Source organism: Ovis canadensis, chromosome 5 (assembly GCF_042477335.2).
Source record: "Ovis canadensis isolate MfBH-ARS-UI-01 breed Bighorn chromosome 5, ARS-UI_OviCan_v2, whole genome shotgun sequence".
In the NCBI taxonomy this organism is placed as follows: Eukaryota; Metazoa; Chordata; class Mammalia; order Artiodactyla; family Bovidae; genus Ovis; species Ovis canadensis.
This window is the reverse complement of record NC_091249.1, coordinates 16,074,847-16,087,871: the sequence shown is the minus strand read 5'-3', so window position 1 is coordinate 16,087,871 and position 13,025 is coordinate 16,074,847. Positions and strand designations below refer to the sequence as shown.

The window sequence follows — 13,025 nt, the reverse complement described above, 5'->3', positions numbered from 1 at the left end:
GTGGAAATAGTGACAGACTTTTTTTTGGAGCTCCACAATCACTGCAGATGGTTATTGCAGCCATGAAATTAAAAGACACTTGCCCCTTGGAAGGAAAGCTATGACCAACCTAGACAGCATATTAAAAAGCAGAGACTTACTTTGCAAACAAAGGTCTGAAAGCTATGGTTTTTCCAGTAGTCATGCACAGATGTGAGAGTTGGACTATAAAGAAAGCTGAGTGCCGAAGAATTGATTCTTTTGAACTGTGGTGTTGGAGAAGACTCTTGGTGTTGGAAGAGTCCCTTGGACTGCAAGAGATCAAATCAGTCAATCCTAAAAGAAATCAGGCCTGAATATTCGTTGGAAGAACTGATGCTGAAGCTGAAACTCCAATACTTTGGCCACCTGATGTGAAGAACTGATTCATTGGAAAAGACCCTGGTGCTGGGAAGGATTGAAAGCAGGAGGAGAAGGGGACGACAGAGGCTGAGATGGCTGGATGGCATCACTGACTCGGTGGACATGAGTTTGAGCAAGCTTTGGGAGTTCGTGATGAATAAGGAAGCCTGGCGTGCTGCAGTCCATGGGGTTGCAAAGAGTTGGACACGACTGAGCTACTGAACTGAACATTTTAAAAATAGAAAAACTCTATGCTAGTAATAGCTGAGGAAATTGACATGTTTCAGATCGTAGTAACGATGTGTAAATGGGCACAGTGCTTTCAGAAAGTAATTTGACATTATATAGTTTTCATAAGCCATAAAAATGTTTGTAAACGTTGACACATTATACCTCTGCAAGAAATAATACAAAAAGAGAGAAAGAATGTTATGTACGAGATATTCATTGCATGGCTATTTCTGATAGCCAAAAATTGAAAGCAGTGTAAGCATCTCTCAGTGGAAGAACGTATGTGTGATGTTCCTCCTTCTGCTCATTTCAGCCAGTATATTGCCACATGGACAGAGGAGCCTGGTGGGCTGCAGTCCATGGAGCTGCAAGAGCTGGACACAGCTCAGTGACTAAACAAGAGCAGCGCATCTGACGGAAGCCAAGCAGTCTGTCCCAGGAAAACGCTGTACATAGGTGGACAAACTGTATAATTTTTCTTGGTTCAGGGACAGCCCTGCCACCAGGGGCCCAAGGTTTGCACACTCAGGGTAGCCTCTTCATCAACCAGTGTCCCTCAGAAACTTCTTCTCTGGGGGCCTATCTGTGCCCATGTATTCCAGTAAGGGAGCATTTACGAGCTACAGTTGCTTTTGGAACTGGGTATGCAGGTATACAAGTTTAAGCCACTGGTGAATTGTAGGAAACAATGCTAACACTTAGCTACTAACTGTTCATTGCCGTGCCTGGACACTTGGGTGTTAGTGCTTTTGGTCTCCAGCCTCTTGCCTTGCTGGGAGGGCTCTGGAGTCATGTGCCAAAAGAGCAGAGGCTTCGAAGAGAACCTGGAGCCAGGCTTTCAGTAAACAGAGCTCGTCCGCCCTGATCAGGCCTCCTAGTCCTCAGTGTGTCCCACCTGACTTGAGGCCCCCTTGTCTCTGTTGACAGGACCAGAACCCTCCCAATGTCCCTGTACCGACGCAGGCTGCCAGTGTGGGGACTCAGCCATCTGCTGTTTCCGTGGCCAGCACTCACAGTAGCTCCTCCTATATCAGTAACCAGCAGCAGGCAGCTATAATGAAGCAGCATCAGTTGCTTTTGGACCAACAGAAGCAGAGGGAGCAGCAACAAAAACATTTGCAGCAACAGCAGTTTTTGCAAAGGCAACAGCACCTTCTGGCAGAACAGGTAAAGAGAAAGGCGGGAGAACACTCTACCCCCACCCCTTCCCGTGTTTGCCTGCCTCCCAGGTCGCTGCAGTGGCTGCAGGCTTCCATATGTATGTATGTGGATTTGTGATTGTTTATATGTCTGGTTTTAGATTACTCTGGGAAACAGGAGTGGGCTATTTCTCAGACAGTGGTAGCCTGTGTCCGGGCAGCTTTATGTCACTTAGTGGGGATTAATGAAGGTGGAATCTCAGTGTATTAGAACCAGTTTTCCAGCAGCTTCCAGAAGAGTTTGCTATAAGGCAGAACATAGAGTAGGGAAATGAAGACATGCTTGAGGCCCTGGGATTTGAGAATTAGGACTGACAACCCCCTCCTCGCCCTGCAGTTTGTTTGCCCCCTTGGTGATCAGATTGTACTGCTGCTGCTGCGGCTAAGTCGCTTCAGTCGTGTCCGACTCTGCGACCCCATAGACGGCAGCCCACCAGGCTCCCCCGTCCCTGGGATTCTCCAGGCAAGAACACCATGTCCTTCTCCAGTGCATGAAAGTGAAAAGTGAAAGTGAAGTCACTTAGTCGAGTCCGACTCTTCGTGACCCCATGGACTGCAGCCCACCAGGCTCCTCCGTCCATGGGATTTTCCAGGTTACAGGAATTCTCAGGACTTTAAATTACATCCTAAGACAGAAGAGAACTAGTTACCTAGGGGATAAAGTTGATTGAGGACGACTTTAAAACCGACAGTACTGCCGCAGTTTCACCATGTGTTAAATAACAGCTTTGGGGGATATAATTCACGTGACATACAGTTCACCCATTTAAAGTATATAATTCAAATGGTTTTCAGTTTAGTCGGAGTTACACACCATCAGCATAACCAGTTTTAGAACATTACCTAAAAGAAACCCTGTACCCATTAAAAGTTATTCGTTCATCTTCCTAAGCCTAGGCAACCACTGATCTACTTTTTATCCCTATAGATTTGCCTGTTTGGGACATTTCACATAAAGCATTTGGGATTCAGCCATCCTGTCTCGTGTATCAGAACTCCGTTCCTTTCTGTGGCTCCTTAGGTCTGACCCATCATTCTGTGTCACACTGTTTACTAAGAATCCCCCAAATGAGATTGTGAACATTGTCTCCACAGGAGTCCCTCTGAGTAACAAACTTGGACAGTTTACTTTTCTCTGATCGTTTTGTTTTTGTTTTATGGGGGTCTTGTTTTCTGTTGACCTTGGCATTTTCTAGGAGAAGCAGCAGTTTCAGCGCCATCTGACCCGCCCGCCACCCCAGTATCAAGACCCAACACAGAGCACCTTCCCACAACAGGTTGGACAGTTCACAGGTGAGCAGTGTTTGAGACGATGGTGTGGGGCGGGGGAAGGCAGGCATCGATGAGACGTTCCCCTCATGCTGACTTTCTGCTGTCTGCTCAGCTTTGCATTATAGCTGCTAAATGGACTTACATGCTTCTGTAGCTTCAGTCTGTGTAAGGAGCCTGGCTCTCTGGGTGACCTGTAGGTCAGCCAGAGGAGGAGGACAGAAGCAGGCTGCTTTGGCTGGGTCCCTGGCTATATAGTCGTTTAAGGCAAAATTGTTTCCGGTTGAAAGATATCTCATCCATAGGAAGTAGCTTCTGTAATTCTTAAGGAAGTTCTTGGCGTCTACTGTTACGTGTCTCTGTGAAAAATGATCCTGTCCTATTTTCCAGATAAGGAGAAACTTAATGTGCTTGTGGCCTGTTGCTTCTTTTCTTCTCTCTGTCTACTCATGTTGGTGTCAGCAGCAGCAGGTTGATCTGGTGGGGGCAGGAAGCGTTCTGAGGTCTCAGCTGTCATGTCTCAGATGCGTGAGAGAGCCTGACCAGCATTGTGCAGGCTGTTGCTCTAGAAATACTGAGAGAGTTCAGCTGATAGATGCAGAAAAGTCCAGGCCATACTTGCTTTCCTAGCTCTTGGACTATCTTCAAAACCTGTGCTTTCCTCGGTTAGTGACTCTTGCTATAACATGTCCTGGTGGTGGTGCCCACAGCCGTGCTTCCAGAGGAGGCTGCGTGGGTTTTACGTCATGCTGACAGGACCAGGGGACTGAAGTCTGTGGGCAGCTCAGAAGCTGAGCCTTGGCCAGCCTTCCTGCCTTTATCCCATTCACTGTTGCTGTGTGTTGTCAGTGGGAAAGAAGTGGGTTATTTCAGCATTTCTCTCTTTTTCAACTCAGTCTTTAGTTAGGTGTTAATGGAAAGCAGAAGAGGACAAACAAGGCGTACTCAGCTATGGCCAACTCCTGAACAGCCCCTCGCCTGCGTGCACAAAACAGTGTCTTTGTTAGTGCTGTCACCACGCATCCAGTGCTTGAGACAGTCCCACACGGCAGGGTCCCCGAGGACAGGCCCCTGCCTCCCCAGCGCAGCCTGCGCCGCAGAGCAGGCGCTCGGTGCACGCCTTCTGATCGCCTCCCTTCTGCACCCTGCGGTACCACACCGTGTGGGCCCTCATCTGAGTGATCCTGTCAGTCCCCGGCCAGCGAGGCCTGAGCCAGCCACAGTCCAGTTACCCTGCGGCTCTACAGCCCTGTCCCCGTGTGGGGGCTGCAGCCCCTCTGGATCTGGCCAGGACCATCTCTCCGTTTACCCCAGACGCTCTCCCCACATCCTGGCCACAGAGTTTGCCCCTTCCTCTGTGCCTTTTCTTCCTTTAATGTACCTGTCTTAATCTCCTTATCGCTCCAGACCGGCCTCCATTCCATGCTGTGGGGAGCCTTTGGCCCCCAGGGCTCTCTTCTCTAAGGTTCCAGTGATCGTGCGTGTCTGGTGGGGTGTCAGAACACTGCCCTTGCCTTGCGCGCCCGCGGGGTGGCCGTTGCTGCGTGGGTCCTAGCTGTGTCTCCTAGTGGTGGTGAAGCAGCGCTGGCCTGGCTGACAGCACTCTCTCTCTCTTCTAGGGCCCTCTTCTGCCATGCCTGGCGTGAACAGCTTGGGTCCATCTAGCTCCAGCTGTCCCCGAGTGTTCCCTCAGGCTGGGAATCTGATGCCAATGGGCCCTGGACACACTTCGGTTTCTTCTCTCCCCTCAAACTCAGGCCAGCAGGACCGGGGTGTGGCTCAGTTCACTGGCTCCCAAAGCATGCCCCAGAGCAGCCTCTACGGCATGACTTCCGGCATAACCCAGATGGTTGCCCAGCCTCCACCACAGGCCACCAACGGACATGCCCACATTCCGCGGCAGACCAGCGTGGGCCAGAACACCTCGGTTTCAGCTGCCTATGGACAGAACTCGCTGGGGAACTCTGGTCTCTCCCAGCAGCACAGTAAGGGGACCCTGAACTCGGGTTTAACTAAGCCACAGGTCCCAAGGGTATCAGCAGCCATGGGAGGCCAGAATTCCACCTGGCAACATCAGGGAATGCCAAACCTGAGCGGCCAGCCCCCAGGAAACAGCACCGTAAGCCCGTTCACTGCAGCCTCCAGTTTCCACCTGCAGCAGGCCCACCTGAAAATGTCCAGCCCGCAGTTCTCTCAGGCGATGCCCAGCAGACCCATGGCCCCCATGAGCTCAGCAGCTGTGGCAGGGTCCATGCTGCCCACTGTGAACGCACAGCAGAGGACCAGTGCCCCTGCCCCAGCACCTCCCCAGGGAGCCCCACAGCAGGGCTTGTCGGGCCTGAGCCCGGCAGGGCCAGAGCTGGGGGCCTTCAGCCAGAGCCCTGCCCCAGCCATGGGCGGCCGGCCAGGCCTGCACTGTGCCCAGGCCTACCCCGTGCGGACCGCAGGCCAGGAGCTGCCCTTCGCCTACAGCGGGCAGCCGGGCAGTGGCGGGTTGGCCAGCATGGCTGGGGACGCCGACCTGATCGACTCCCTGCTGAAGAACAGGACTTCGGAGGAGTGGATGAGTGATCTGGACGACCTCCTTGGGCCTCAGTAGCAGGAGGATTTGTGGTGTTTTCAGTGTTCACACAGCCTGTATTTTTGTTCTCAGATTCAAGAAAGAGTAACTACTTTGGACCAAAAGCCCACAGCCCAGGGAGCCGGGCAGGCAGAGCTGAGGCCTGGTCCTCCCGGGACCGTGGGGCCCACGGCCCCCAGCCAGCAGTTGGTATGTCGGGCTGGCCCGCCCCCATCTGCTGGTGTCACTGTATGGGGTTGGCACAGCACGACAGGGTTCTACAGGTGGTTTTTTAATCCAGAAGACCAAAAAGCCAACAGTAAAACCCCACGACGCCAGGTTTATAAAAATCTGTGCTATCATTTTGATCTAATCCAAGATTTCTCCACTTGGCCCAATGTTGGGACAGATTTTTGTTGAAACTTTATAGTGGAACTATTTGCAATTTGTAGCATAGAAAAGATTTTTTAAAGGTTTTAAGGTTTTAAAACAGATTAGGGTAGGTGGTTAAAATCTATAAGTGGCATTGGAAACTTAGGGTTTCCTTTTGATTAAGAGCCTTTTTTATTCCTGCTCTTTGTCAGCTTTCAGGACAAAGAGAGGCTCACTGGAAAATTGCATGTGCCAAAAAGGAACAGGATGCCGTGAGAAGCAGAGCTAGTGGCAGAGATGCGGTCGTTACTGCAGCCCCGCGTTCTCCCAGAATGCTGTTCTTCCACGTTGGCATTTAGGAGGACCTGGGCTGAGGAGTCCCTTCCTCCCGTGTTTTCAGAGCAGGACCCCAGGCTAAAGGCTGTAATACAAACTGGGGCTCCTGTGTCTCTCTTGTTGTGACTCCCCACCATTTGCAGTTTCTCTGGAGACTCGTATTTACTGTATCAGGAAGGTGATCATTGTTGAGTTCTGCACAGGTGTCTTTTCTTTCACCCTGTCTTCATTTCCCATAACCGTTCTTTCTCCCTTCCGTTCTTTATTTCTCCAGCCCAAGTGGAAAACCTCCTTATGGCACTAATTTACTAGATTGGAGAGGAAAAGAGTCGTTAGAACTCCCCAGGAAACCCTAGCATTGTAAGGAGGCGGGTATCCCCTCCCCAGAAAGCAGAGGTTCAGGGGAAGGAGGAAAGAGGACCCAGGCCAGAGGAGGGGCCCCACTCCGTTCTGCTACTGCTGCCACTGCCTCTTCAGACGACTTGCACTTTTTAGAGAGAATTGCTTTGTAACACTAACACATCCTTTCTAAAAATTCAAGTGGATTTCTCTTTTAAGGTCTATGACTGTTTAGGTCTTGACTAAGCTAAGAGTCCACGTAGTAGTATTACCTGTGGGCCGTTGTGGAAAGTGAAGACGGAGAGAGCACTTCAGTATAGCAGAAGCAGTAAGCACAGGGGGAAACTCTTTCAGATGGAGTACTGGAGGGAAAGCAGTACACTGAAGAGAGTGGCTTATATGCAGTGATCTCTGGCGGAATCACAACCCCATTTTTAGTTCCCGGAGTTTCAAAATGGATAATTCAAGGAGTATCATATGTAAAAAATTGAGCCAAGAAAAATGCTCACACAACCAGCTTGAGTGGCTTTGAGGGGATGGAGGGTTGTGCACACGTCGGTTGTTACTTTGCACCAGCAGTGCCTTTCATGGGGGTGCTTGGACCCTCAGGTCTTCTCTAGTAGCCATTTGCCGCCGTGAGTGGCGTTCGGGCCATTTCCCTATTATCACCCTCCCAGCCCTCCCCGGAGGCTGGATATAGCTCAGAGAAAGGGATGCGTCATAAAGCCAGTGGAGACGCCGCCCTCCGAGTGAGCTCCCCAGTCTGAAGGGGAAGAGGGTGACTTCAGTGGGTTGTTTTTTTTTTTTTTTTTACCAAAAATAGCGGCTGGAGGCTGGTGGTGGGTCCCTGTTCCTCTCCCGGTCTCCCTCTGGCTGCCGCTCACCTCTGTCCTCGGCACTCACACCTCTGCCCCGCCTTGTGGGGAAGGCTGCCTCTGCCTTAGTCCTGGGGCCGCCCAGACGGATGGCAGGCTTCTCACCTGCTGCTTGTCAGAGCAATAAATGTGATGCTTGGGGGCCCCCCGGGGAGCTGCCAGTGGCTTTATTTATGAATCTGGTTTTTAGGTAGTCAGGGAAGGAGACAACTCCACTTCAGTGCAAACCCCCATCTTCCAGGAGCCATGACTCAAAAGGGTGCTCGGACTTTTGTTATACACATTTGCTTTGTGTAAATAAATGTTTACAATTTTATATTAAAGATGGAGTAAGCGTTAGAGCTTCTGACTGTATATTTTTTACTTTTATAGATTTAAAAACTATGATCCTTTATAATATGTGTTTTGGGGGGCTATAAGTTTTATGACAAACAGTTGGTATTGTTAACTTTTTACTGTCATCAAAGTACATACAAATTCTATTAATTCCCTTATTCTTTTACTTCCTTAACTCTGGTATACACCAAAAAGAAGTCTTTCCTTTCCTGTTTTATCACTATAAAATAATAAAAGTATTTTGCTAGTATGGAAACTGCCCATGTATTTTACTTCACGTGGCCGTGCCAGCGAGGCAGGCGGCGGACCAGTGCACAGCTGCTTTGTTCGGTAGTTTTGTGATTTAGCTGCTTTTTTAATGGACATTGGTGGTGGGGGTGTTGGGCTTGGTTTCCCTCAGAGTGACTTTTACATTTGATAGATAGATAGAAATGATAGATAGGAAATTAGCACTGACTTTGCCTAGGGCCGCCGGCCTCTCCCCTCTGGCTCATCCATGTCCTCTGTCTAATGTGAGGAAAGTTGGACCAGGTAAGTCAGGGACGCTACAGGTCCTCGGCAGTTCAGATGTTCTACTTAAAACCCTTAGGTGTATTGTCAGCGCAGCTCTCCGGGTCTTGTTTCGTTTCCTTTTTCATGTGAGAAATGCGTGTGCTCTGGCACGTCCGCCCCTCACTCCTGCCGATGTCACGCTGCCGAGGGCCTCGAATGGAGACGCGCCGGGAGCCTGGAAAGCGCGTCTGCTCAGGGACTTCTCACCTCGGGCACAGGCTGGAAGAGGGTCCGGCCTGGAGAAGCGGAAGCTCTCAGAAGAGCAGGAGAGAGCGGCCTTCAGGGAGGAAGCCCGCCATGTGATGGAATGAAAAGGTTTGGTTACTCTGATGGAGCCCCGAGTGTAGGGCGCAGGAAAGGGAAGAACACCAGACTCAAACAGTCTTGGCTGAGAAGACACAGAATGCGTGTTGGGGGGCGGGGGTCGCTCTCCCTAGCGCTCAGAGAAGTCCCAAATGGTAAAAGGGAGGCGGTTGTGCTGGTCAGAGGCAGGCTGCGGTACAGCGCTCTCTGTGGAAAGAGGTTTTGAAAAAGGCAGTAAGCTCCTTTAAAATACTCACGTCATCTGTCCACCCCAGCAATTCCAACTCTGAGAAGCCATCCTTGAAAATAAATCCAGGTGCAGAAAAAGTTGATAACAGTGGTGTTCCTGATAGTGTTATTCATAACCGCAGAAAACTAGGAGAATCAGACAGAGTTGTCAGAAGGGGTTAGTTAAGTAAGTTGCCATACTCCCACTTGATGAGATATTGTATATATATATATATATATATATTTTTTTTTAATATTAAGGTTTTTTAAAATTTTTGTTTGGAGGATAATTGGTTTACAGTGTTGGTCTCTGCTGTAAAACGGCGTGAATCCACTATGCTGCTGCTGCTGTTTAGTCACTAAGTTGTGTCCAACTCTGCAACCCCATGGACTGTGGCCTACCAGTCCATGGGGTTTTCCAAGCAAGAATACTACAGTTGCATTTCTTTCTCCAGGGGATCTTTCCAGACCAGGGATCAGAGCCGTGTCTCCTGCTTGGCAGGCAGATTCCTAACCACTGAGCCCCCTGGAAAGCCCCAGACCAGCCCTAAGTATACATATGTTCCCTCCCTCTTGAGCCTCCCTGCCGCCCTCATCCCACCCCACCCTGAGTCATCGCAGAGGGCCAGGCTGACTTCCCTGTGCGGAACAGCTGCTCCCGCTATTTGGGAAGGTTTTGAACATAGTAACTTCTAGTGTTGGATTTATCAAGCTTCTGGGGTGCAAACAGACAAACTGGCTAATAAAACCTGCCCGCAGTCTGCTTTTTAGGTTACTAGGTAACTCCCAGAATCAAAGGAAATGTTGAACAAGCTAGTCCTCAGGAGTGCCAAGGGTCAGGCAGTTCTGGTCTCTGCTGCTCAGCCATCTTCCCATGTATGACGAGAGTCACAAGGCAGGCTTAGGTGGAGGCAGGCTCGCTCACCTGCTGTGAGCATGTGCTGTGACCTGGCCAGGCATCGTGTCAGGAGCAGGGAACGCAGCAGCAGTGCAGGAGAACAGGGCCTTGTTGCAGGTCTTCTAGCAGCATGTGGAAGGGGTGTCATAAACGGGTGACTGGTTTCAAAATGATAAAGTGTCAGGAAGGGACTGAAGCAGTGATAAGATCGTGCTGGGGCTACCGGGAGGGAGCGGGCTGGGGGAGGCCTGAGGGACATGAGATAGACTAACGGGCCGGGTGCCCACGGGAGCCAGTGAGAGATCTGGGGAAGTGCACTTCATAGCCACGTGGAATGGGAGAGAAAGTTCCCCAGAGCTGCCGTGCTACGGCGTTCCCGTCGTGTCCAACTCTGCAACCCCATGGACTGTGTCCCTCTAGGCTCCTCTGTCCATGGGATTCTCCAGGCAGGAATCCTGGAGTGGGTTGCCATGCCCTCCTCCAGGGAATCTTCCCAACCCAGGGATCAAACGTATGTCTCTTATGTCTCCTGCATCGGCAGGTGGGTCCTTTACCTCCAGTGCCACTTGGGAAGCCACTCCCCAGAGGAGGAGGATGCTGATAACAGGAAGGAAGGAGTGCCGAGAGAGCAAAATGAACAGATGCCTAAAAAATGCTCAGTTAAAAACTCCCTCTCCAGGTGCCCCCAGCATTGCAGCGTCCGGAGGCCTGTGCTACTCTGGGGTCTTTGCCAGTCCAGCCAAGGAGATGCTGAAGTTACGACAGGGTGCTGTGCTCATCCCTGGGGTTAGACTTCTGCCATCATTTGCGTGTTTATCAGTCAGCCTTAAGGCCAGTCAGCTGATGAGGGCATGGAAGTGGCAGTGTAGCTGTAAAGCTGTTAAAAGATGCAAAATGATGATTGTCTGTGAGCTTGCTCCAAGACTAATCAACTAAAAGCTCCGGGCCCCCCAGGACTGACGCAGGGATGGTGGGTGATGTTCTAGAAACAGATCTGCACATGGGATCAATATGCCCTGCTGGACATTTCCCTTTTGGTCTTCAAGCTGATGGCGCATCTGCCGGTTTTCAGATGATTTGCCCTCTAAATGGTTGCAGTAAGCAGGGCTGCAAACCCTAGTTGAAACATGCAGACCATTTCATGAAACTTGGGGGGAAAATAGCTTCAGACCCTCACTCAAAGTGGAATCCAGCAGGGGAGGGCAGGACACACGGATCCACCTTGATATAAGCGTCCTGGAATGCAGACTCAGGCAACCCGCGCGAGAAAAGGAGAGGCCATCTACTGCAGAAACAGACACGGCAAGAGACAGCAGCTGCGCCGCGATGGGCTGGTGGGGGGCTCTGGAGCCCCCTTCTGCCTGGCGGGGCTGGGCAGGGGAGTCCCTGCTGCAGGTGGCTCTGCGGGCCCTGGCCGACAGGGTCTCCTCACACGTGGGGGCTGTCACGTCCGCACCAGAAGTCCGAGCAGAAGGCTCCGTTTGTCTTTGTATCTGGAGAGCAGAGCTTTTCCAGGTTATGGAAAGAAGAGCTGGGATTCCATATTCTTAAACTGGGAAGGAGCTAGCTCCGCTTGATGCAGCTGAGGTGCGTGCTCAGTGCTGACCACCACCATCTCTCATCTTGACTCTGAAGCCTCTAGACTGGTTGTATACTTTCCTAGGTACTCGCTGCTTTTGTGTAACGCATGGTGAAGCCCGACCACCTACAGTCATCTGCAAAGTCAAGAGCTGCGTATGTTCCTGTCCTTCCCACTATGTCATGTTACCATGCGAGTTAGAGACCGGGAGGTCCTTGCCCCCAAGTAGTAAGAAAGTCCAAATCTGCTTTATAAGCCATGTCTCCCCCTGTGCCATTTCTTCTTTTGAATCCTTGCTTGTGCAGTAAAAGATGGCTTTTCTTAAACTCTGCCGCTGCCTCCCGTTCCTTCTGTTGAACCTGTCCAGCCTCCTCTGCTGGCTCCTCTCTCCATCCATCCATCGTTTTAGCCCCGCCATGGTGTTAGCAGGAACATTAGAACAAGAGAACGAGACCGTCTGAGCCCAGTCCTGCTCCCACAGACGATGCGAGCCCAGCCGCCTCTTTAGGACTGGGGCTCCTTTCACCAAATGCCGGGGATGCTGGCTGCTGCCGGCTCTCAGCTGTGCCTGTCTGGGTGGAAGGGAGCTGCCTTCCTTGCCTGTGGCTCAGGGGCGGCCCACCTCTGGAACCTGGCCCCCATGGGGGCACAGAGGCCACTGGAGTGGGCTGCCATGCCCGCCTCCAGGGGATCCTCCTGACCCAGGGATGGACTCCACATCGCTTATGTTTCCTGCACTGTCAGCCGGGGTCTTCACCTCTAGTGCCACCTGGAAAACCCAAGATATAAAATACCACTTACACGAGGTATTTTAAATAGTCAAATTCACAGAATCAGAGCTGAATGGTGGTGCCAGGGGCTGGCAGAGGGGAAATGCTAATCAGTGGGCGAAATGTTTCAACGAAGCAAGATGAAGAAACTCTAGAGGTCTTTATAACAACAATCAAGAACACTGTATTATACACTTAAAATTTTAAGAGGGCATGTTAAGTCTTCTTAATCAAAATAAAAATTTTAAAAGAACTATGGTGTCAGGGGATTATTCCTAGGGGCCATCACCAATGCATTGAAGAAAGACTGACAAGCTAAGGATGACTAAGCACCAACTTAAGAAATCAAAGGGCCTGTTTGGCAGGCTCTGAAAAGGGCGGACAGACTGAGGGAGTCAGGCCAGGACTTGAGGGTTAAAAGTGCAGCTTGAACTTTCAGCCCACCAAATCTGCTACACAAAGGTTACTGTCGTTACGAAGGAGAGGGGCCCTGACATGGGGTGGGGGGGACATCTGATGGATGCCCTGGAAAGTCTCGGAAGCCCAGGTTCCCCTGCACCCTCGAGGCCCACAGACACAGCCTGCTCCTCCCCCTTAAGGGTTGGCACTTTCTCTTGCTTAAAAGTCATGCGCAAGCAAGCCTCTTTCCACTTCCCCTCCTGGCTGCTGGACCAATGATGAGGGTTATGTAATAACAACCTGGCTGGGGAAGCTGGGCCTGCCAAGAGAGGAAAGGGACAATATGCCAGAGGCACTCGGGCACCTTGCCAAGGTGGATGGGCAGGAGCTGCATGTGT

General features: G+C 51.1%; 1 protein-coding gene across 1 annotated transcript in view; it reads left to right on the top strand.

Annotated features, from left to right (window-relative positions):
- MAML1 (mastermind like transcriptional coactivator 1) overlaps positions 1 to 8,154 on the top strand; it is a 60,928-nt gene extending 52,774 nt beyond the window's left edge. Inside the window, exons 3-5 of the mRNA XM_069590416.1 lie at positions 1,540 to 1,779; positions 3,008 to 3,104; positions 4,700 to 8,154. Coding sequence (XP_069446517.1) covers positions 1,540 to 1,779; positions 3,008 to 3,104; positions 4,700 to 5,679 — 1,317 coding nt within the window. The 3' untranslated portion in view covers positions 5,680 to 8,154. The remainder of the gene's footprint in view (positions 1 to 1,539; positions 1,780 to 3,007; positions 3,105 to 4,699) is intronic.
- The last annotated feature ends 4,871 nt before the right edge of the window (positions 8,155 to 13,025 follow it).